General features: G+C 58.3%; 1 protein-coding gene across 33 annotated transcripts in view; it reads right to left on the reverse strand.

Annotated features, from left to right (window-relative positions):
- The window catches only part of EMID1 (EMI domain containing 1), a 106048-nt gene that overhangs the window by 7683 nt on the left and 76407 nt on the right, over nucleotides 1–21958 (reverse strand). For 23 of the 33 annotated variants that reach the window (XR_010592830.1, XR_010592829.1, XR_010592831.1 and 20 more), the window contains 8 exons: nucleotides 18177–18227; nucleotides 15360–15467; nucleotides 9562–9699; nucleotides 4734–4823; nucleotides 3204–3256; nucleotides 2819–2881; nucleotides 1923–1967; nucleotides 1155–1199 (listed from right to left, as the gene is read on the reverse strand). Coding sequence is in view for 30 of the 33 variants with exons in the window: in XM_065568195.1 (XP_065424267.1) it covers nucleotides 1155–1199; nucleotides 1923–1967; nucleotides 2819–2881; nucleotides 3204–3256; nucleotides 4734–4823; nucleotides 9562–9699; nucleotides 15360–15467; nucleotides 18177–18227 (593 nt within the window). In the remaining 3 variants the exon portion in view is untranslated. The remainder of the gene's footprint in view (nucleotides 1–1154; nucleotides 1200–1922; nucleotides 1968–2818; nucleotides 2882–3203; nucleotides 3257–4733; nucleotides 4824–9561; nucleotides 9700–15359; nucleotides 15468–18176; nucleotides 18228–21958) is intronic. The other 10 variants (XM_065568209.1, XM_065568210.1, XM_065568215.1 and 7 more) reach the window with 1 other exon arrangement.

Raw genomic sequence — 21958 nt, forward strand, 5'->3', positions numbered from 1 at the left:
CATCCCGGGGGGAGGGGGTGGGGAAGAAATGGAGCACGAGAGACAGAAAGAGAGAAAGGTGGATGGGACGTGGGCTGAGCTCCAGAGGGACCAGGGTGCTCAGTCTGGGCTGCCACCATGTCCCCCCTAGGCTGGAGCAGGTGAGGGGAAACAAGCCATGGCCTTTGGCTCCATGCCACAAGCCACAACCTGCCAGCGTCATTAATTCCCCTCCGCGGTGCCATCCCGGTGGCAGCCTGGCAGATCCCAGCAGCCCGTCCCCTCTTCGGAGCTACACCACCAACATCCACCCATGCGGCTTCCCCACCCCGGCAGCCACTTCCTCTCCTTGCACCTATGCCAAGCCCCGCCCCGCCGGGCAGCTCGGAACGGCACCCCTGACCTTTCACCCCATGGCGAGCCCCCCTGCAGCAGCCAGGGCCGAAGGCGTGGCCAGCTGCAGATGTGTCTGTGTACGAGAGGCGACAGGCAGCACAGGTCTTGGGGAGGCCCAGGCTGGAGCCTGGTTCAGGATTGGGGGGCGAGGTCAGGCTGGAAGGGGCCCGAAGCTTTCCTCCACCATGCCCCGCCTGGCAGCGATGGCAGTGGAAAGGCCCAGAATTAGCTGGGTGTCGTGCTGGGCACCCCATGGAAGGGGCCAGGTCCAGAGACTGGTGGGAGGAGGGAGCTCCTGGCCACGGCCCTGCCAGGGGCATTTCCATTGTGAGGGGGATGGAACGCGCAACGCCACAGCGCCAGGGCCGGGGGCTGGACCCTGCAGGCTCTAGGGAGCCCAGGGCTTCACGCTGGGCAGGGTTTCTGCTCTCCTAGGAGATGGCGCCTGAGGACAGGGCAGGGCAGGGCAGGGGGGTTCTAAGCAGCTACTATGCCATGAGGGGAGAGAAGGGGCTCTGTGGTCCCGTCCCCTCCACATGGGACACCGCGTTAACCAGGGATGCCAAAGGGAGACCCCAGCACTGCCTCTGGCTTTGTGCCCTGCTCTCTGGAGCTGGGGCCGCACCAGGCCCATGGAGCCTGGCAGAGCAGGCTCTGTCTATGGGGCTGAGGGGTCGTGGCAGGATGCTGCAATGCAAAGCCCGGGAGGCTGGTGCCAGGGCTGGGTGCAGTGTGCAGAACAGCAGTGGGTGAGTGAGTGGCTGGTGCCCTGTGCTTACCCAGGTGCCTTTGTCCCCCTGTTCGCCTTTTGGACCCAGCTGCCCCTGAAACAGAGACAAGAGAGATGCCAGCATGAGCCGGAGCCAGCCCAGGATGGCTGACCCAAGGGGCACTCGAGGATGAGAAGCCTGGGCGGAGGGGACAGAAGAGGCCTGCTGGGAGGGGCGTACAGGAAGGATCTCCCCTTCCCCAGAGTGGAGAGCACAGGGCACCCCCCAGCATGAGGAGGGACATCTTCCCTTTCCCCACCCCCAGGCAGGCCCCTTCCCACAGAACAGGGGACACCCTGGGATGAGCAATCAGTTGGCATCAACTCCTGCCCAAGCTGGGACTCTGGCCTTGGCACCCATCCTCCCTCCAATGTGTAACAGACCCACAGAGGCCAACTGAACCCTTCCCAGCGTGGGGCAGGGGGCACTGGGGGAGATGGGGAACACATAGCCCTCTCCCAGCTTGGGGCAGGGGGCTCTGGGGGAGATGGGGAACACACAGCCGTCTCCCAGTGTGGGGCAGAGAGCTCTGGGGGGAGGGGGCACAGAAAGCCTCTGCCAGCGTGGGGCGGAGGGGTCTGGGGTGAGGGGGTACAGACAGCACACTCCCTGCCTGGGGCGCGGGGCTCTGGGTGTGGGTTGGGGGCTCTGGGGTGAGGGGCATGAGGAGAGGCCCCTCCCCATGTAGGCCGTGGGGCGCTGGAACCTTGGATCAGGGACTCCCTCCAGCATACAGAGCACTGGAATGGATTTGAGGGATCAAGCCCCACAACATACATGTTCCCCGTCCAGGCCTCTGCTCCCAGGAGAGCCAGGAGGGCCCTAGAGAGAGAAGGAGAAGGCGAGTGACTGGCTGTGGCCTGGCCCGCTGCCCCAGCCCCTCCGGCATCTCAGAGACAGCCAGGCCTCAGAGTAAGGAGCAGTGGGCCAGCACATGGCCGTTGGGCAGACCCCGGCCCCTCGTGTGCCTGTTCATCTGGCACAGCATCACCCACAGTGGAGCAGCCGCAGGCCCCGTGAGCCTGAGAATGGTCTCGGCCATCCCCAGGGTGGAGGGCACAGCCTGGGAATGGATGGATGGGGAGAGCCGTTTTTCTCCCTCTGCTGGTGGAGGCGGCACTGCCGGCCTTGGAGGTGGAAGGGGTCCCCTATGGAGCCCCGACACTGTCCCTGCCTCTGTGCCCAAGCCTGCCCCAGGAGGGGAACGTTGTCTCCATGGCCTCTCTGCCCAAGCTGCCAGTGAAGAAGCCGGTCATAGTGGCAGAGACAGAGGCATGTGTCCGGCAACCCACCTCATCTCAGACAGGCCCCTGGACAGGACACCAGTCTGAGAGCGAAGGGTCTGCGCTCTGCCCCACGGGACGGCCACAGAGCTGCTCCTGTGAGTGGCAACCACTCCACCCACCAGGGCTGGGCTCCAGCCTCTGGCAACGGCCCAGGAAGCGGTCAGGTGGCAGGGGGCTGGCTGGTCCCAGGCCCTGCAAGACATAGGCAGTGCCTGCTGGCCCGGCCCAGAGCAACACCAGAGTCTGCACCTGGCATTTCAAAGGCAGGACGCCCCTGCTCCACCACTGCCCTGCCCTCAGCCTTGCCCCGTGCACTCCTCTGCAACCCCGTCCTCTCAAGCACAGCCCCGGCTACTAGCCGCATGGCAGGGGCTGGGGGTCACTCACTCTGTCTCCTTTCTCCCCTGGGGGACCGCTGGCTCCGTCAGCACCTGGCGCTCCGGGTAAACCCTGCACAACAACGACAGGATCAGCATCCTGGTTTCAGGGGCTGCTCTCCCCAGCCTGGCCACAGCCTAGCTGGACCCATTGGAAGGGGCTGGCTCCAGATGCCCAGGCGATGGGGGGTTCTTGGGTATCCAGGAGAGGGAAGGCAGTTCTTGAGTGCCATGGGGAAGGGAGAAGGGGTCTTGTGACTCAGGGAAGGGGTGACCTGGGGCAGCAGATCATGTACCCACCCCAACAGGAGAGATGAGATACTCAGGCCCTGTCCCCCACCCCATGGGCCGCTCCCCGTGCCCCCTGCCTCTTCTCTTCCAGATACAGCACTTACATCGTGCCCTGGAGGGCCTGGCAGCCCGACTGGCCCTGGGGGGCCCAGAGGACCTGGAACAAGAGGAGCAGAACACACTGTGTCATTACGCCCCATATTCTTCATAATAATATTATGATATGAGTATGGCATAATTATGATGTATTTTGTGCAAGATAAGGCATGTGACATATCATTGAAAAGGTTCTGATTTACTGAATATGATTATCTGATTTGCATGCATGAATCATTTTGGTATCTGAAGTTAGGAATATTGTCTATGTATCTATTACAAATGTGTGTACACCTGGGGAATGCCCACTAGGCAGCATGCAATCAGTCTAGAAGGCTGGCTAGGATAGGCCATTAGGGAGAACACTAGGTCTTAGAAGATGCTACTCTCCCACTGGGAAGCCTTCCTGGGGACGCTGCAAACAGTCTCTGAGTCATGGCTGTGGTAGCCCTACAGGGACATGTGACCAAGTCCCCTGGTACTGGACTCCATCATAATGCTAGTGTGGGAATCGAACTGGGAGACAAAGGATTCCCACCATATGCAAAAACTAATTAAGGCAGGGGAGTGACATCAACATGGTTTGTTCTTCACTGACTCCCCGCCCAAGAAAGAGAACTGCTGGAAACACCCAAGGAAAAAAAAAGACAGAACTAGGGGAGAAGGGCTGAAGCCAGGCTAGAGAATTGTCTGGCCTGTGACGAATTCCTGGAGCTTTAAGCTGCAGGCAAGTGCAGTTTGCCTTCAAGAACTTCTGCAATCTGCCTAAAACAACATTTAGGGCGAGAATTTGTTACACATTTCCAATTTCTTTAGTCTATTAAGCTTAGATTGCCTATTTGTTTTATTTGCTGGGTAATCAGCTTTGATCTGTTGCTATCCCTTATAATCACTTCAAATCTCTCCTTTGTAGTTAATAAACTTGTTTTGTTTTGTTTAAGACCAGTGTGTGGAACTCAGTACTTGGGGCAGAAAGCTGTTGCATCTCTTTCCACATTGAAGGAAGGGGCGAATTTCACGAGCTGATGCGGTACAGTTCTCTGTGCAGCACAAGATGGTGCAATTTGGGGTCTACACTCTAGAGGGGGGGGGTGCACTTGAGTACTGGGCAGTTCCTTAGCTGAGCCTCCCCATGCAGAGCTGATCTCAGCATCTGTGTCCCCCCTTACTTGTACGTGTGCTGGTAAAGTGCAGTCTGAAGCCTGGGGAAGGGCTTGATAGGCTGCGTAGCAGTACAGCGTAAAGGGAGCCCAGGCTGGTGGGTCAGGTGGCTCAGTGGCACCCCGGGGGTGGCACCCCCTCAGCTGGCAGCACCAGGCTCATATCCCTGCTGTTACACCCATCAGTTGGCGGCACATTCCTATGAGATGTGTATCCCTCAGCTTGGAATCCCTTGTGCCAGCCTTGTCCTGGGCAAAATCCATCCCATAAAGCCCCGTGGAGGCCGTGGGGAACTGGAGGGAGACCTCCACTGGCTGGGGTAACCAGCTACCTGGATATCAGGGCTCCAGTGAGGAACAGAGAGGAGGGGAACTTACCCATTGGCCCTGGAGGCCCTGGGGGTCCCGCAGGCCCCATGGTGCCAACGCTGCCAGATTCAGTGAAGGTGTTTGACAGAAGCGGGTCCCCTGGGACATGGAGGGAGGAGAGATTAGAGGAGACTGCCAGGCAGTGCTGGCGTATAAGGACTCTGAAGAGCCCCCTTTTCCTCCTGGAGCCACAGTGAAATGGGCCCAACATCCCTGAGCGTGGGCCAACTGCACACCAAACTGGGCCCAGTCCAGCCGTTCGCTCAACGAGATCTGGGCAGAGGGCACAGCAGGGACACAGCAGCCAGCCAGCCACTTGGAGACACAGCTGATCAGACTCACGCCCGCACGTGCCAGCATGCACAGGCACCATGGTTACCAGCAGGGGTCAGGCACGGGCCTTCGGCACAAGCCTCTCCCACTGACTGAGCGGCAGGCTCTTCTCAATGCTCCAGCCGCTGTCTGAATCACACACACTTTGCCCGTGTAGTCCATAGGCATTGACTGCCATGCCTGGCAGTCCTCGTTCAGACACATATACCCATCCCTGCACATTCAGACATGCATGCCCAGCTCCATACATGTGGCCAAGTGGCGAGGGCACTGGACGGGGACTCAGGAGATCTGGGTTCTGTTACCTGATCTGCCACTAACCTTCTGGGTGACCTTGAAAAAGTCACTTGCTCTATAAAATGGGGATAATGCTATTGCCTTCCTCTGTAACACCCTTTGAGATCAACCACTGAAAAGAGCGATACAAGAGTGGGGTACTATTGTCTGCAGAGGCACACGGACACCGTTGGACCGGCATGGGCGCACATGCAGCTGGAAGCCTTGCCCAGAAATGGTTTGATCTGTGCCCAAGCCAAGTGGTTTTAGTTTAGCATGTGTCCAGAAGCTGCACTTTAGCTCGTGGAGGTGGGCTGCTAAATCTGGCCACTAGGGGGCAGAGCAGGCCAATCCAATCGAGGACAAGGGCCTATATTAAATGTATGCACTGGAACCTGCAGTCATGGAAGGGGAGCGTCTGCTGGGGGTGCTCTACACAGGTCTCAGCTGAGGGACAGCCTGGCCCCCCTGCTCTGCCTCCCTCCCAGCCAGACAAGGCCACTGATCTGGGACCCAGCGCAGAGGAGACGCCCAGGATCCGAGTCCTTGCCTTGCCTTGTGCCCCTTGTCACATGGAGGGACCCAGCTGGAGATGACCCCTGGTCTCCTGCTGACATTCCCTCGGGACTGCCCAGGCAGGCCCCACTACAGCGACCGCTCACACGCCGGACCTGCAGCAGTGAAGGGGTTAACACCTCTAGCTGAGGTACAGCTAAGGCTCCCGCTCCTCGTCAGCAGCCCTGAGTCATGGCTTCAGGCACTGGCACCTGCCCAGTGAAGTCACATCAGCGCAGTGCTGACGCTGCTACAGGTGCTGCTGCTGCAATAGTTCCTGGGGCCGGGTCACCTCGCTGGCACAGCTCCGCTCCCTGAGGGCTGTGCACTGCGTGAGGGGTGGCAGTCCGCCTGGGTACAGACTGAAGTAATAACACCACCTAGCTCACACCCAGCACTTGTCATCAGGAAGTCTCACAGTGCTGGACAAAGGAGGTCAGCGTCATCATCCCCAGTTCACAGAGGGGAAACTGAGGCACAGGGAGGGGAAGTGGGTTGCCCAGCAGGCCAGAGCTGGGAATAGAAGCCATGTTTCTGGAGGCCCAGTCCAGTGCTCGCTTCACTAGGCCACACTCCAAGGCTCTGATGAGGACTGTGAGTGCTAGAAGCAGGGCTAGGGACCCTGGCTCCCAGCGCGGGAATGAGACAAGCAAAGGAAACACACAGTTGGGCTCAGGCCCTTCTTTTTTTTTTTTTTTGCTTTTCTCTGATGGAGAAAGACGCCCTAGAATGGTTTAATATTTTACATTCAAATATCAAGTCTCATCTAACCTGGGAGACTTCGTGGCTGACTGGAGAACTGGGGCATCCCACGGCAGTAAAGATGAGCACTGGGATTTCATCCGCTAGTCTGACAGGCCAGAGACCCTCAGACAGTGATTCCCCCTCGAGCCCCTAGCGTCTGAGCAGCTGGGCCAGGATCTGAACCTGAGGGCCTGCCCCTGTGCTCTATGCAGGAGCGTTCCGCTAGCGCGCCAACGCCCACTCAGCTCATCCAACTCCAACACGGGGAGAAAGGGTCCCCCGCCCCTTAATGAAAACGGGACAGCTCACAGCACAACCTCCAGCAGAGCCGGGGGAGACCAGACTTGCCGTTTCTGATATTTCTAAGCAGAAAAACCCTTGAAAATCCTCCGCCAGCCCCTCCCCAGCTGTCTTTCACCCTCAGAAGGCAGCCACACGGCCACAAACACATTATTTTTGTCTCCTTCCAGTCACTGTGAAGACTCATGGTGATGTCAGCATGCTGCTACCTAGTGCAAACGCAGGGTAACTACAGCATCAGGCAAAGGACAATTAGGAGGCTGGCGTAAGACACAGAGCGAGTCCAATGGGACTCTTTTAGCTGCATCTGACTGAGTGCAGGAATCGGCTCCTGCCCGCCTCAGTGCCAGAGAGCCCGACATGGTGACTGGCAAGGGCTTCCAGATACATGGTTCTTCAAGGACCCAATGACACCCACTGTCTGGGGAGGCCGGTGCCTGCTTGGTGCTTGGCTAAGAGATCCCACACCAAGGGAAACCCAGGCACTGTGGGAAGAGCAGCAGGTGGTGCCCCAAGCCAGTCCCAAGGACATGCCCCAGTACAGTGTCTCAGTCACATCAGACACAAGCTGAGATCCTAGCCACAAAAGGTTATCAATGAACCAATGCTGGGCTTTATTGTAAGGAGCTAGCTCCTGCCCTCCGTTCCAAATGGAGACAGCACTCTTCTTCACTTCCTGTCCCAAAGTGGTGTGTAGCGATACAGATACTAGGAATAGCAAGGGTTAAATGTGTACTTCACAGAGAGAGGAAACCACTTGCCCCAGATCACACTGAGCCAGAAAGAGAACCCAGGAGCCCTGAGGCCCAGTGATCTAAACCAGCGGCTCTTTAGTGACACTCCCATAGAATCACAGAACTGAAGGGACCTCGAGAGGTCATCAAGTGCAGCCCCTGCACTGAGGCAGGACCAAGTCAACCACGCCCGTCCCTGACATGTGTTTGTTCAGCCTGTCCTTAAACCTCCCATGGTGGGAATTCGACAACCTCCCTTGGACGCCCTTTCCAGAGCTGAACCGTGAGTTACAAAGATTTCCCTAATATCTAACCTAAATCTCCCTCGGTGCAGATGACGCCCATCATTTCTTGTGCTATCTTCATGGGACATGGAGAACAACTGATCACCATCTTCTTTAGAACAGCCAATAACATATCTGAAGACTTATCAAGTCGTCCCCCACCATCCTTTTTTTCTCAAGACTAAACATGTCCAGTTTTTCTAACCTTTCCTCATAGCTCAGATTGATCATCTTTGTTGCTCTTCTCTGGACTCTCTCCACAGCTTCCCTAACATGGGGCACCCAGACGTGAGCGCAGTGCTCCGGCTGAGGCCTCCCCAGTGCTGAGTAGAACGGGACAATTGCCTCTCCTCTTTTACATACGACACTCCTGTTAATACAGCCCAGAATGATAATAGGCTTTTTCGCAACTGCATCACACCGGGGACTCACAATCAATTTGTGATCCACTCTAACCCCCCGATCCTTCTCGGCAGTACTGCTGCGTAGCCAGTTATTGCCCATTCTGTCACTGTGCAGTTGATTTTCCTTCCTAAGTGAAGCACTTTGCACTTGTCTTTATTGAACTTCATCTTTTTGATTTCAGACCAGTTCTCTAATTTGTCAAGGTCATTTTGAATTCTAATCCTGTCCTCCGAAGTGCTCGCAACCCCTCCCATCTTGGTGTTATCTGCAAATGTTATAAGCTTCCTCTCCAGTCCACTATACAAGTCATTAATAAAAATATTGAATAGTACCGAACCCAGACTGACTCCTGTGGGACCGCACTAGACACATCCCCCCAAGTTCAACAGTGACTCATTGTATCACAACAGAAAAGGGGGTTGGGATCCCACCCCACAAAATTATTAAGGAAGGTTAGGTGATTACAAACCCCTGTAGTGTGTTCATGCCCCCAGAGGGGGTATGCTGGTAACTCCCCGCTTTAGAATCCATGATCTAACCCATTGTATTGCACTAGCCATTCTCTCCTGGGCTGCCAGTCCCAGTGCCCTGCAGCCATCCTGTCTCACTGTCTGCCTGGGGTCACTGCACATGTGGGCACTGGAGGGCAGGGGTGCAGCGTGGGTCTGAGTGGGGGGAGCAGATTGCGAGTCTGGCAGGGTGTGGGGTGTTTGTGCCTGGATGAGCAATGGTACCGGTGGGCGTGCATGCAAACGAAGGCTGGCATGTGGGGGCTGGGTCCTTCCACTGAGCCCTCTCTGACAATTTGTGGAGAGAAAGCTCCGAGGGGCTAGGGGAGTGAAATCTAACCCCGCTCCCTCCCAGCACCACCTCTGGTTAGCATTAGCACCTGGGGGGGCGGGGGCAGGGACAGGGCAGAGCTGCTGCATCTCCAGCCCCATCTGGTGTCTCCTTGGACAGTCACTTGGCCAAAGCCAGCGGTGCCAGGAATCAAGCCCAGCCTGCCCGGCTCCCAGCCATGTTCATACTGACTCGCTGGCAAAGTGCCAGGGCCTTTAATGAGCACAGGAGGGCAGGACCTTTCATCTCTCCCCTGAGTGCCATACTGGGACCATCCCCTACTGACTCCCCCACTGCAGCCCAGCGCCCCCAGCACATGCTTTGTCTCTAACCAGGTCCCTTCCCCCCTCCCTCCCAGCTACTTACTTGGATCAGCGATGCGTGATATTGTAGGCCCCACTGGGGCAGGCGGCCCTGGAGGTCCCGGGGGCCCTGGAAGGCCCGGAAATCCCTTCTCTCCGGGGATGCCCCTGGCACCATCCCGCCCTGGCGGCCCCGGGGGGCCTAGGAAGGAAGAAGAAAGGCAGGAAAGATCTTGAGGACTGAGCAAAAGCAACTCTTGCTTTACAGTTGCTGGCGTCCCCTGGGCAGGGCCACCACGCGGGGACCCTTCCCGCACAGCACAGCTGCCGTGCTCGTACAGACCATGCCTGAGTGAAAGGCATTGTGGGTATTTCCTTAGCCTGGGTGGGAGGAAGAGGCCAGATCTGCAGCGGCAGTCCTGCCCCACCAGCTCCAGGCAGTCCTGCCCCACCAGCCAGGCAGCCAGTGCTAGCAGGTGCTCATCTCCCATGCTCCAGTGCTGTGTGGGGCAGACCCCAAGCTGCCGTGTGCTGACGGAGCTGCCTTGGGGATTGGGGTGCCATCCCCTTCTCTCAGCCCTGGCTGGAGGAAGCTGCACAATGGCAGAGCCCCGAACTGTCCTCAATACCCCGGATCTGGATGCCTGACTTATCCCACCCCTGCCCCAGAGGACCTACCTGCACGGGCAGGGGACGAGGCAGTTCTCCGAATGCTGGCTCTGCAGCCAGAGGCCCCAGCTGTGCTTCACTTCGCCCTGATATATGTCCAGAGAGGCTGCAAACCGGGGCAAGGCGAGGGGTGGAAATGGCCCTTCCCCTTCCTCCTGGTGTGCCCCTCTGTTTCCCTCCCCTGGCCCTCTTGCAGCCTGGTACCAAAGGCCCCTCTCCCCTTTCCAGCAGTAGCCAGCACTGGATGCTTCACAGGAAGGTGTAAAAGCCACCGTGCTCCCCGTGCTTAGCTAGCACTGGCTTCCTCCTAAGCCCAGCTGCTGACCAGCTGATTTCCTGGCCTGGGGAGGAAATGCTCCCTGGGCTGCATGCAGGGGTGGGAGCCAAACCGTGCTCTGCATGGGGTGCCCACCGCCCTCACCCATTAGAGCCAGTGGGGTCAGTGCGCAGTGGGCTCTAGCCCTGGCAGTGCTGGGCTCTGTTGTACCACAGGCCTGGTTCTGTTCCTGGCTCCAACCACTAGGCTGGGCTCTGGCTCTACCCTCTAGGTTGGACTCCCTATGCCCCGGTCACTCCCCTGGCACTGCCAGGGTGGGGAGACCTCCCTGGCATGTTTGTGACAAGCCATATGCCCCATTGTGAACGAGGGGAATCACAGTGAGTGAGAGACAAAGGAGGGCTTAGACAACACGCAGGTCTCCTTCCTTCCCGGGGGGGGCTCAGCAACCCCATCCCGTTCCTGTCCCGCTCCCCCCACCTGCCTTGCCATGCTCAGCTGCTCCTACTTCCATGGGGAGTGGGCTGCTCAGTGCCAGGGGGGCTTCCAGCCACAGTCCCTGGAGTGGGCCCCACCATCTCCCGGGTGCAGGGCAGGGATCAGCTCTGCTGACCCCAGGGCTCCCGTGCTCCCTGGAGATCCAGCTGCCCTCAAGCCATTAGAAGGGCCCACTGGCATCAAGGGCTCGGCAGCCAGCCCTTGGCCCGGTGGCGGATCGCAGCTGAAGACGGGGAGCATGCAGCAAGAGGAGGCGGGAGCTGGACTTGAGGATGCAGGGAGGTGGAGAACAAAGGAAAGGAGATGTGAGGGGCCAAGGCTGGAAGGGAGCAGTGCATGGGGACCTGGTGGGGCCTTGGGGAGGATGGTTGTTAACGTTTAACTCCAAAGCGACATGGCACTGGACACCTTCCAAGCCTAATAAACGTTACACAGACCACTGGGCCTCCGAGACATGCTGCCAAGAGCAACTGCAGCTCCCAGCATGAACTCCTTCCCCCGGCTGGCTTCCGCTCAGCCTCGTAGGGAGGGGGCCGATCTTCCCCCCGCGTCCCATCCATGCTCGGGGGATCCCATCTCCATGGCAATGCAAACCTGCCCCACTCCCAGCAGCACTAACCTGGGAGGGTCCATCTCCCTGTCCATGCAGTCCTGAGCTTCCCCCAAAGCTGCCCTGAGAGCAGGGGGCTCCCTGGGTGCGCATCCCCAGCCCTGACCTGGAGGCGCAGCACTCCCTCAAGGAAGGATTAGCAGGCCATGGACTAGGCTGATGTCATTGATTTGGACTTTCCAAATCCTTTGTCAGACCTCCCCCCTGAGCCTATTAAGGAATTGACAGGGAAAGAGGCAAAGCGCCATCCTGGGTCTAAAAGTGGCAAAGAGACGGAGCAGGATTAAATGGCCTAGTCCCAACCTGGGTAAAGGGTCATCGCAGGGCGCGACGTGGCTCTGTGCTAGGGCTGGAGCAGTCTGCTACAGTAATAATCCCTAGCTCTTAGCTAGCGCTTTTCATCGAGGGTCAGTGTCCTCATCCCCATTTCACAGGTGGGGAAACTGAGGCACTGAGTGGGGAAGGGACTTGTCCAAAGTCACCCTGCAGGCCAGCGGCAGAGATGGGAATTGAACCCAAATCTCCTGAGACCAGCCCAGTGCACTATTCACTAGGCCACACTGACATGTATGTTTAATGTCTTACATACAGGGACTGCCTTTGTGTTCTGTGGTTGTACAGCACCTAGCACACTGGGTCCTGCTCCATGACTGGGGTGCATAGACGCTACCATAATATAAATATAATAACCTGGAAAAGGAGTCGAGCAATGAGGCAGCAGCACTTTGCAGATGACCCAAGAGGAAGAAGACTGGAGCGGTCTGGGAGGAAATTCAGAGGGACCAAACTGCACGAGGGCATTGGGCAGCAGAGGAAATGCCATGCTGACAAACACAAAGCATTGCCGATTGGGAGGGATGATCTGAACTACTCACATCTAACTGAGTTCCAAATGAACTGTGGCATTTCAGGAGAAAGGCCTGGGAAGTACAACAGGCAGTTCCATAGAGACCTCTGCTCAATGCACAGCTGGGGTCCGAAAAGCAACCAAGACGTTAGGATGCAACAGGAATGGGATGGAGAAAAATAGGGGAACTGTTATAATGCCTTTATCTAAATCAATGTGCTGGCCTCAGCTAGGATACTGCATACTGGCTGCCCTGCCTCCAAAAGGGACAGCAGAAATAGAGACGGGGGGTGTCAGAGCCTGGCAATGTGAATGGTCAGAGAATTCTGACTGAGGCGAGACTGAAAGGGTTTGGGGCTGCTGAGAGGAGACAAAGGAGAGGGGCTCTGACAGAGGGGAACAAGGAAACAAGCTACAGAAGGCCAATCAGGCGTTCCTAGCCTCCCGCCTTTGACACACAAGGACAAATGGGCGTTCAATGGCACTGAAAGGCAGCTGAATTAAGACTGACCATGGAAATACTCGTCTAGAAATGGATAAGTAGCTGGGGAACTCATTGCCACAAGATATCAAGGGTAGCGCTGAGGTTCAGAGCTGAGTAGCAGTAAAAACGGGTTAGACATGACTCTGGATGAGAAGAACGTCCAGTTACACCAGAGAGGGGCTACAAATCCTCCTGCTTCAGGGCATGAGCCAACCTCTAACCGATGGGGCCAGGTTCTTCCCCCCTGGGAGGGGTGTTCCACTGGGTGGGTTCCAGTATCTTCTTCTGAAGCAGCTGGAGAGAGGAGGGTGGACAGGACAGATCCCCGCCCTGATTCCTACATCCCAGCTCTAAAAAAACTGTCAAGAAAAGGAACATCCCCCATGGACCAGCCAGCCAACATCATCCATGGGGCAAAATCTGTGGCTGGGCTACGCCTGACCCAGAGCCCACTGAATGAGGGAGGCAACATAGTGACAGAGGATGTGGAAAAAGCTAATGTACTCAGTGCTTTTTTTGCCTCTGTCTTCACAAACAAGGTCAGCTCCCAGACTGCTGCACTGGGCAGCACAGGATGGAGAGGAGGTGACCGGCCCTCTGTGGAGAAAGAAGTGGTTCAGGACTATTTAGAAAAACTGGATGAGCACAAATCCATGGGGCCGGATGCGCTGCATCCGAGGGTGCTAAAGGAGTTGGCGGATGTGATTGCAGAGCCATTGGCCATTATCTTTGAAAACTCATGGCGATTGGGGGAGGTCCTGGATGACTGGAAAAAGGCGAATGTAGTGCCCATCTTTAAAAAAGGGAAGAAGGAGGATCCGGGGAACTACAGGCCAGTCGGCCTCACCTCAGTCCCTGGAAAAATCATGGAGCAGGTCCTCAAGGAATCAATTCTGAAGCACTTAGAGGAGAGGAAAGTGATCAGGAACAGTCAGCATGAATTCACCAAGGGCAAGTCATGCCTGACTAACCTAATTGCCTTCTATGAGGAGATAACTGGGTCTGTGGATGAGGGGAAAGCAATGGATGTGTTATTCCTTGACTTTAGCAAAGCTTTTGATATGGTCTCCCACAGTATTCTTGCCAGCAAGTTAAAGAAATATGGGCTGGATGAATGGACTATAAGGTGGATAGAAAGCTGGCTAGATCATCGGGCTCAACAAGTAGTGATCAACGGCTCCATGTCTAGTTGGCAGCCGGTATCAAGTGGAGTGCCCAAGAGTCGGTCCTGGGGCCGGTTTTGTTCAGTATCTTCATTAATGATATGGAGGATGGCGTGGACTGCACCATCAGCAAGTTTGCAGATGACACTAAACTGGGAGGAGTGGTAGATATGCTGGAGGGTAGGGATAGGATACAGAGGGACCTAGACAAATTAGAGGATTGGGCCAAAAGAAACGTGATGACGTTCAACAAGGACAAGTGCAGAGTCCTGCACTTAGGACGGAAGAATCCCATGCACTGCTACAGACTAGGGACCAAATGGTTAGGCAGCAGTTCTGCAGAAAAGGACCAAGGGGTTACAGTGGATGAGAAGCTGGATATGAGTCAATAGTGTGCTTTTGTTGCCAAGAAGGCTAACGGCATTTTGGGCTGTATAAGTAGGGGCATTGCCAGCAGATCGAGGAACGTGATCGTTCCCCTTTATTCGACATTGGTGAGGCCTCATCTGGAATACTGTGTCCAGTTTTGGGCCCCACACTACACGAAGGATGTGGAAAAATTGGAAAGAGTCCAGCGGAGAGCAACAAAAATGATTAGGGGTCTGGAGCACATGACTTATGAGGCGAGGCTGAGGGAACTGGGATTGTTTAGTCTCCAGAAGAGAAGAATGAGGGGGGATTTGATAGCAGCCTTCAACTACCTGAAGGGGGGTTCCAAAGAGGACGGACTGAGCTAGGCTGTTCTCAGTGGGGGCAGGTGACAGAACAAGGAGCAATGGTCTCAGGTTGCAGTGGGGGAGGTCCAGGTTGGATATTAGGAAACACTATTTCACTAGGAGGGTGGTGAAGCACTGGAATGGGTTACCTAGGGAGGTGGTGGAATCTCCTTCCTTAGAGGTTTTTAAAGCCCGGCTTGACAAAGCCCTGGCTGGGATGATTTAGTTGGGGATTGGTCCTGCTTTGAGCAGGGGGTTGGACTAGATACCTCCTGAGGTCCCTTCCAACCCTGAGATTCGATGATTCTATGGTGTCAGTGGGATCCTGCCTGCAAAGTTCAGGGCTTTGGATCAGGGCCAAAGCAAGGGTGCAGCTGGGATTGGCTCCTCCTCCCTCTACACCTCCCCCCCACTGCCAGCCAGGAAGCGCTGAGCACTGGTGTAGCTTGCAAATAAATGCCAGCCAATGCCAGGTGTCTGGGCTCTGCAGGGACCGGGGTGGCAGTTGTGATGCCCCTATGTCCAAAGTTGGCATCAATGTACAGGGATCCGTGGTGGCCCCCAGCTCCTGGAGCAGTGCCCTGTGTCCAAGACTCACCTGGCGGTCCAGCGGGACCCTTGGCTCCAGGGATTCCTGATGGCCCCTGGCTCCCAGCATTTCCCTTGGGACCCGATGGGCCTGGGGGTCCTTGGGGCCCTGGTTTCCCTGCAACAGAAAGAGCAAAAGGAAATACCCAGTTAAGTGCCAGTGCAGCATTTGCCAGGGGCTGTGCCTCCTTGGAAATACAGAAGGAGAGCAAGGTACCTCTACGGGCAACCCCAGGGATCCTAACCCCCAATCCGAACCAAGGAGGAGGATGGCCACGTCCCTGGGCAATGGATTGCGGTGCGGCTGCCACAGTCAGAAACCAACGGGAGTGGAGCTTGGAAGAGGTGTAAGGGGCTGGGCTGAGAGGTCCAAGTGGGGGAGCCCTCTATCCACAGCCCCGGTCTGCGGTGGGACAAGCCTCACCCGATGCTGGCCGCTGCCAATGGGCCTCACCCCCTGCTGTTTAGTGTCCACAGCCTCCGTCCTGAGACAGCTGATGGGGGAGCCTTAGGCTCCCCTCGCCCCGGAGCCGCACCTGCCGGGGCCATGCTGGGGTGGCATTCTGAGGGGCACACCTGTCCCCCAAGAACTCAGTGCCCATGGGCGCTTTAAGGTAACGGCTCTCAGCTGGAACCCAGCTGGGGGCACGGAAACCTGTGACCTGGCAGCGAAGGGCTGTGTCTCATTGTCCCAAGCCAACCAGTGCCCACACCCAACCCAGGATGCGCACATCTCACTTAGTGAAACGTTCTAGACAGGATCTGGTCAGCTCAATGCCAGGCCAGAGGCCTCACGCCCTGTGGCACCCTACAGACTCCATAGGCAGGGGCAGGGCGATCACCTGGGGAAACCCCCATCGGGGCACTGCACCTCCCCTTCCTCCGGCTGCAGGATTGGGAATGCTCCTACCCACCACTGGCCTCACTCCAGCTCCCCCCGACCCCTGGGCCCGCTCTCAGCTCCTCTCTGCAGAGGATGAAGTGGGGCTGGAGCCCGGCTTACACACACTGTCCCGAGGGCAGCAGCCACAGGCGTCACCATGCCGGGAATCATGATCCCCTGGTCATGACGTCTGCACTGTGGCTGGCCTGTGCCCGTGCCCGCCTGCAGTGGGGCCCGCCTGCACCCCGCCCGCCTGCGCTGGGGCCAGCCCGCAACCCGCCCGCCTGCGCTGGGGCCAGCCCGCACCCCGCCCACCTGCGCAGGGGCCTGCCCGCACCCCGCCCGCCTGCGCTGGGGTCAGCCCCCACCCCGCCCGCCTGCGCTGGGGTCAGCCCCCACCCCGCCCGCCTGCAGTGGGGCCCGCCTGCACCCCACCCGCCTGCGCAGGGGCCTGCCCGCACACTGCCCACCTGCACTGGGGCCAGCCCGCACCTCTCCCGCCAGCGCTGGGGCCAGCCCGCAACCCGCCTGCCAGCGCAGGGGTCAGCCCACACCCCGCCCGCCTGCCCTGGGGTCCTGCCCGCACCCCGCCCGCCTGTGCTGGGGTCAGCCCGCACCCCGCCCGCCTGCGCTGGGGCCCGGCCTGCACCCCACCCACACCCCACCGGCCTGCACTGGGGTCAGCCCACACCCCGCCCGCCTGCGCTGGGGTCCGGCCCACACCCCACCTGCCTGCACTGGGGTCAGCCCGCACCCCACCCACCTGCCCCGGGGCCCGGCCCGCACCCCGCCCGCCTGCGCTGGGGTCCGTCCTGCACCCCGCCGGCCTGTACTGGGGTCAGCCCACACCCTGCCCGTCTGCACTGGGGTCATCCCACACCCCACCCACCTGCCCCGGGGCCCGGCCCACACCCCACCCGCCTGCACTGGGGTCAGCCCGCACCCCACCCGCCTGCACTTGGGCCCGGCCCGCACCTTGCCAGCCAGCGCTGGGGTCAGCCCGCACCCCGCCAGCCTGCACTGGGGTCAGCCTGCACCCCGCCGGCCTGCCCCAGGGCCCGGCCCGCACCCCACCCGCACTCCACCAGCCTGCACTGGGGTCAGCCCGCACCTTGCCCGCCTGCACTGGGGCCTGGCCCGCACCCCGCCGGCCAGCATTGGGGTCAGCCCGCACCCCACCCGCCTGCACTGCGGCCTGGCCCGCACCTCGCCAGCCAGCGGTGGGGTCAGCCTGCACTCCGCCGGCCCGCACTGGGGCCCGGCCCGCACCCCACCGGCCTGCACTGGGGTCAGCCCACACCCTGCCCGCCTGCACTAGGGCCCGGCCCACACCCCACCCGCCTGCACTGGGGCCCGGCCCACACCCCGCCAGCCAGCGCTGCGGTCCGGCCTGCACTCCACCCGCCTGCGCTGGGGTCAGCCCGCACCCCACCCGCCTGCACTGGGGCCTGGCCCGCACCTCGCCAGCCAGGGCTGGGGTCAGCCCACACCCCGCCAGCCTGCCCCGGGGCCCGGCCCGCACTCCACCAGCCTGCACTGGGGTCAGCCCGCACCTCGCCAGCCTGCACTGGGGTCAGCCCGCACCCCGCCGGCCTGCGCTGGTGCCAAGCACTTCACTCTTGAAGGAGCTGGTGATTTAAGCAATAGTTCAGCTCTGGCTTCTGTGTCCTTCCGAGGGATCAGGGGAAAGGAAGGAGAAGCAGAGGGGAGCTCTGTCAGGCAGGGGCAGAGCCTGCAGACTTGCTCTTCTTCCCTTCCATTGCTTCCCACTTCCTCCTCTGCCCCCATCTCTTTCCCTCCCAACTGCACCCCCCCGGGCATCCCTGAGCCTCTCCCATTAGCCTTTCTGGTCTCTGCCCCTGTGGCTTGCTCCCAGACCCAGCTATTTCACAGGGCTCTTGGGCTGGGAACTCCCTTGTGCCTTAGAAAGAAAATGCTACATACCATCCTGTCCGGGAACGGCACCCCGCAGCGTCTCTCCCACTCCTGGGTTCCCTGGGAAAGAAGGAGAGAATGGGGCATCAATCTGCTCCCTGGAGCCAGTGGTCTCTTCTGCCTTCAGCCTGGCAGAGTCAGCTCACCCTGCCACACCCTTCTCCTGTGCCAGTGGTGTTACCTGGCACTGGGAAGCCACTTTACTTCTGAGCCAGCTGGGGCCAGCCCAGGCCAGGCCAGCCCTGGAGAGCAACACCCCCAACTATCCAGCACAGGCAAGAGTCCATCCACAGCCCTGCTCCTCTCCGCCCCCCACAGCCACAGGCCTCAGCCCTGCTCTGCTGGGATCCACCACCAGGGGCGCTCTACTTGGACTTCAAGCTCTTGGGGGTGGGGCCACCTTTCAGTGTTATGTTTAGACAGCAAGTGGCACTGGGGGTTCTGCTCAACGACCGGAGTGCCAACCTGGGCACTGCTGCAATACAAACAATGCAAATAGGGGTCAGAGGGAAGAACATGGGTTTCCTTAGACCGGCGCCGTGGGGAGCAAAGGGCAATCGGGTCTCTGCCGTTGTTTTCTTTCCTCTGATAATGGCGAGAACATCGCTCAGGCAGTGGGACCCCCAGGACTTAGAGACTGATACGCAGCTACAAAGGGCATCGCTCTGCCCAGTGCTGAATTGCAGCCACCTCTGGGGCAGAGTGCAGCAGCTGTTCAGGCCGTGGTGACCGCAGGCAATGAAGAATACCTTGTCCAGCTGAGTTTAGGGAGGCAGAATGGGACTGGCCATGTTGGGACATGGCTGGGACACAGGCATTGGGGAAAGCGGCCTCGAATCGTTCAGGACTCCAACTGGACAGTGTGGGTTGTATGGCTCATGGGAAAGACAGCGCCTCCAGCCTCATGCTAGGGAGTCACACCTGTACTGATTCCACCTACAGTGCTGTCTGCAGTGCCGGCGTAGGTGGCCCTTGGAGGTCTCCTCTCCAAGCACTTTGCTTTACAAGGAGCAGATGATTTATCCAGTTCCCAGCCACCAGGGCCTTGTGAACGTCCCCTCTCCTTCTAAAGGGGGCCCTGATCCCCACCAGGGAATAGCCATCCTCTCGTCCCCCTACACAGGGCTCTGCTAACCCATTTGCTGCATGCTTTGGTTTCATTTCGCCCTTGTGTCTCCCCAGCTCTCTGGTTGCCCTCCCTGTGCTTGGACTGTCCTTGGTCTTCAGGGGAGAGAGACACGGAAAGCAGGAGCCACACCCAGAGATATGGTTGGCATCTGCCCTGCTCCTTGATCCCACACAAGCGCCTCGCTCCCAGCCAGTCCGGGCCCTGTGTGGCAGAAGGCAGGGAAGCCATCCGACCTGCCCATCCCTTCAGTCTCAGGGGCACGTTGGGTAGGTCCTGGTGGCTCATTTAGCTAGGATCTGCTTGTTGTTAGAATCCCAGCCAGACTGTGACGATGGCGACCAGGGGAAATTCCTCTAGTCATTCAGTTGGTCTCTGAAGGTGCCTACTGGGAAAGCAGGAGCCCCAGGTGCCAGGAGCCCAACAGATTTACTGCCCGGTTCTAAAGCCCAGTTGCCAGCTGATCTCGGGACAATATTCACTGGGGCTCTAAGGGCCTGTTGCATGCAGTAGCCCTGTGGGGTTGTGGGCTCTCTCCCTCTGCCATTTCACCTGCACGCCTGGGGCGAGATGGAGCAGCAGGCCTAAGCCCCTCTGCTCTTGCCTAGGACTGATCACACCCAGTCACTGAGGGCTGATCTAACTCAGGGCACAGCAGCTGGCCACACTCTCCCGAGCCAGGTGATGGGTCCTGTCCTCCAAGTGGAATCCTGGCCCTCACCACCGCAGCACTGCAATGGCAAGGCAGCCTGCACCCGCCGGGGGTGACGGAGCGACTCCCAGACCAGCTCCAGCCCAGGGCTCATTAACAGCACAGCCCCAGCGGAGCTAATGGGACCTTTCCAGTGACTGTCTGGCAGCTGGAGTGGGCACTACCTGGGCAGCCCCCTTCTCCCCCTGCCTCATTAACAGAGCAGCCCAAGAGCCCGTCCTAGCCTGGCTACATTTAGTTCCCTGGGGGGAAGGGTGGGGTGCTCGAGAAGGGAATCGGGCCACCCAGCTATACATTTATCACCCCACCCTCCTGCTGCCGTGCCCCTAAAGCACAAACACATGGCCTGTCCGAGCAGCGGAGGCCTGATAAATCTTCCCTCTGCACGGAGCTGGAGCCAAAGCCAGATCAGCCTGGTCCTCAGCTGTATTCAATTTAACTCCCGTGCAGTCTCTGCCCAGTGGGGGCTGGGACATGGCAGAGGCTCCACTCTGAGCCCCTGCCTTTGGGCTGGAGTGGGACAGCAAGCCTTACCCTTGTCCTCCAAAGACCCATGTCCCCACGCCAGTGAGGGGGGAGGCAGTTCTCCTCTGGGTCAGACAGACAGGCTGCTGGAGATAGCCCCGCACATCGGGAGTGGATTTGATTCTCCCTTGTTGCTACGTTTTTCTGCATGTTCATATGACAGACTGCAGGCACCTGGGGCAAGGGCTGTCATAGAATCATGAAGATTAGGGTTGGAAGAAACCTCAGGCGGTCATCTAGTCCAACCCCCTGCTCAAAGCAGGACCAACACCAACATCCCAGCCAGGGCTTTGTCAAGCCGGGCCTTAAAAACCTCTATGGATGGAGATTCCACTACCTCCCTAGGTAACCCATTCCAGTGCTTCACAACCCTCCTAGTGAAATAGTGTTTCCTAATATCCAACCTAGACCTCCCCCACTGCAACTTGAGACCATTGCTCCTTGTTCTGTCATCTGGTACCACTGAGAACAGCCGAGCTCCATCCTCTTTGGAACCCCCCTTCAGGTAATGAAGGCTGCTGTCAAATCCCCCTCACTCTTCTCTTCTGCAGACTAAATAAGCCCAGTTCCCTCAGCCTCTCCTCGTAAGTCAGTGGTTCTCACCAGGGGTGCGGGGCTCCCTGGGGGGTCGCAAGCAGGTTTCAGGGGGTCCTCCAAGCAAGGCCAGTTTTAGACTCACTGGGGCCCAGGGTAGAAAGCCAAAGCCCCACTGCTTAGGTGTGAAGTCTGGGGCCTTGAACCCTGCCATCTGGGGCTAAAGCCAAAGCCTGAGCAATGTAGCTTTGCAGGGCCCCCAGTGGTGTGAGGCCCCAGGGAATTGCCCTACATGCTACCCCCTAACATCGGCCCTGGCTTTTATATGCAGAAAATCAGTTCTTGTGGCACAAGGGGGGCGTGGAGTTTTTATAGCTTCTTGGGGAGGCCTCAGAAAGAAAAAGGTTGAGAATCTCTGTCCTGAGTCATGTTCCCCAGCCCCCTGTCTCTTCATCACATGTGCACACAGCACCTGGCACAATGGGATTCCTGACCTCTGACGCTTCTGGAAGTGCAAATAAGAATTGCTTTTAATAGTTACTTTGCTTTTGCCTCTAGCAACTTTTTAACTGCAGAATACCTCTGTAACTGCAGCGCTGCTGAATTGCTACCACCTCTGGGGTGGAACACAGCAGCTGTTTAATAGCGCACTGCAACGGCCAAGAAGAATCCCATGTGCAACTGAAACCCAAGGGAGTGTTTGGGAGGTGGAATGTGTGGACCTAAGCTGGGATTGGGGCAGAGCTTTGGGGTGATGACGGAGCTTTGCAGCTGAAGAGTCTGGAGGCTCAGGAGAGATTTTAAGCCTTAAGAAAGTTACAAGTAAAAGGACAACAGGGCAGAGTGGAGGAACCCAGGGAAAGGTGAGTGGGGATATCAGCCCAGCCTGATTCA

The sequence above is a fragment of the Chrysemys picta genome, chromosome 15, assembly GCF_011386835.1.
Source record: "Chrysemys picta bellii isolate R12L10 chromosome 15, ASM1138683v2, whole genome shotgun sequence".
Taxonomy (NCBI): Eukaryota; Metazoa; Chordata; order Testudines; family Emydidae; genus Chrysemys; species Chrysemys picta.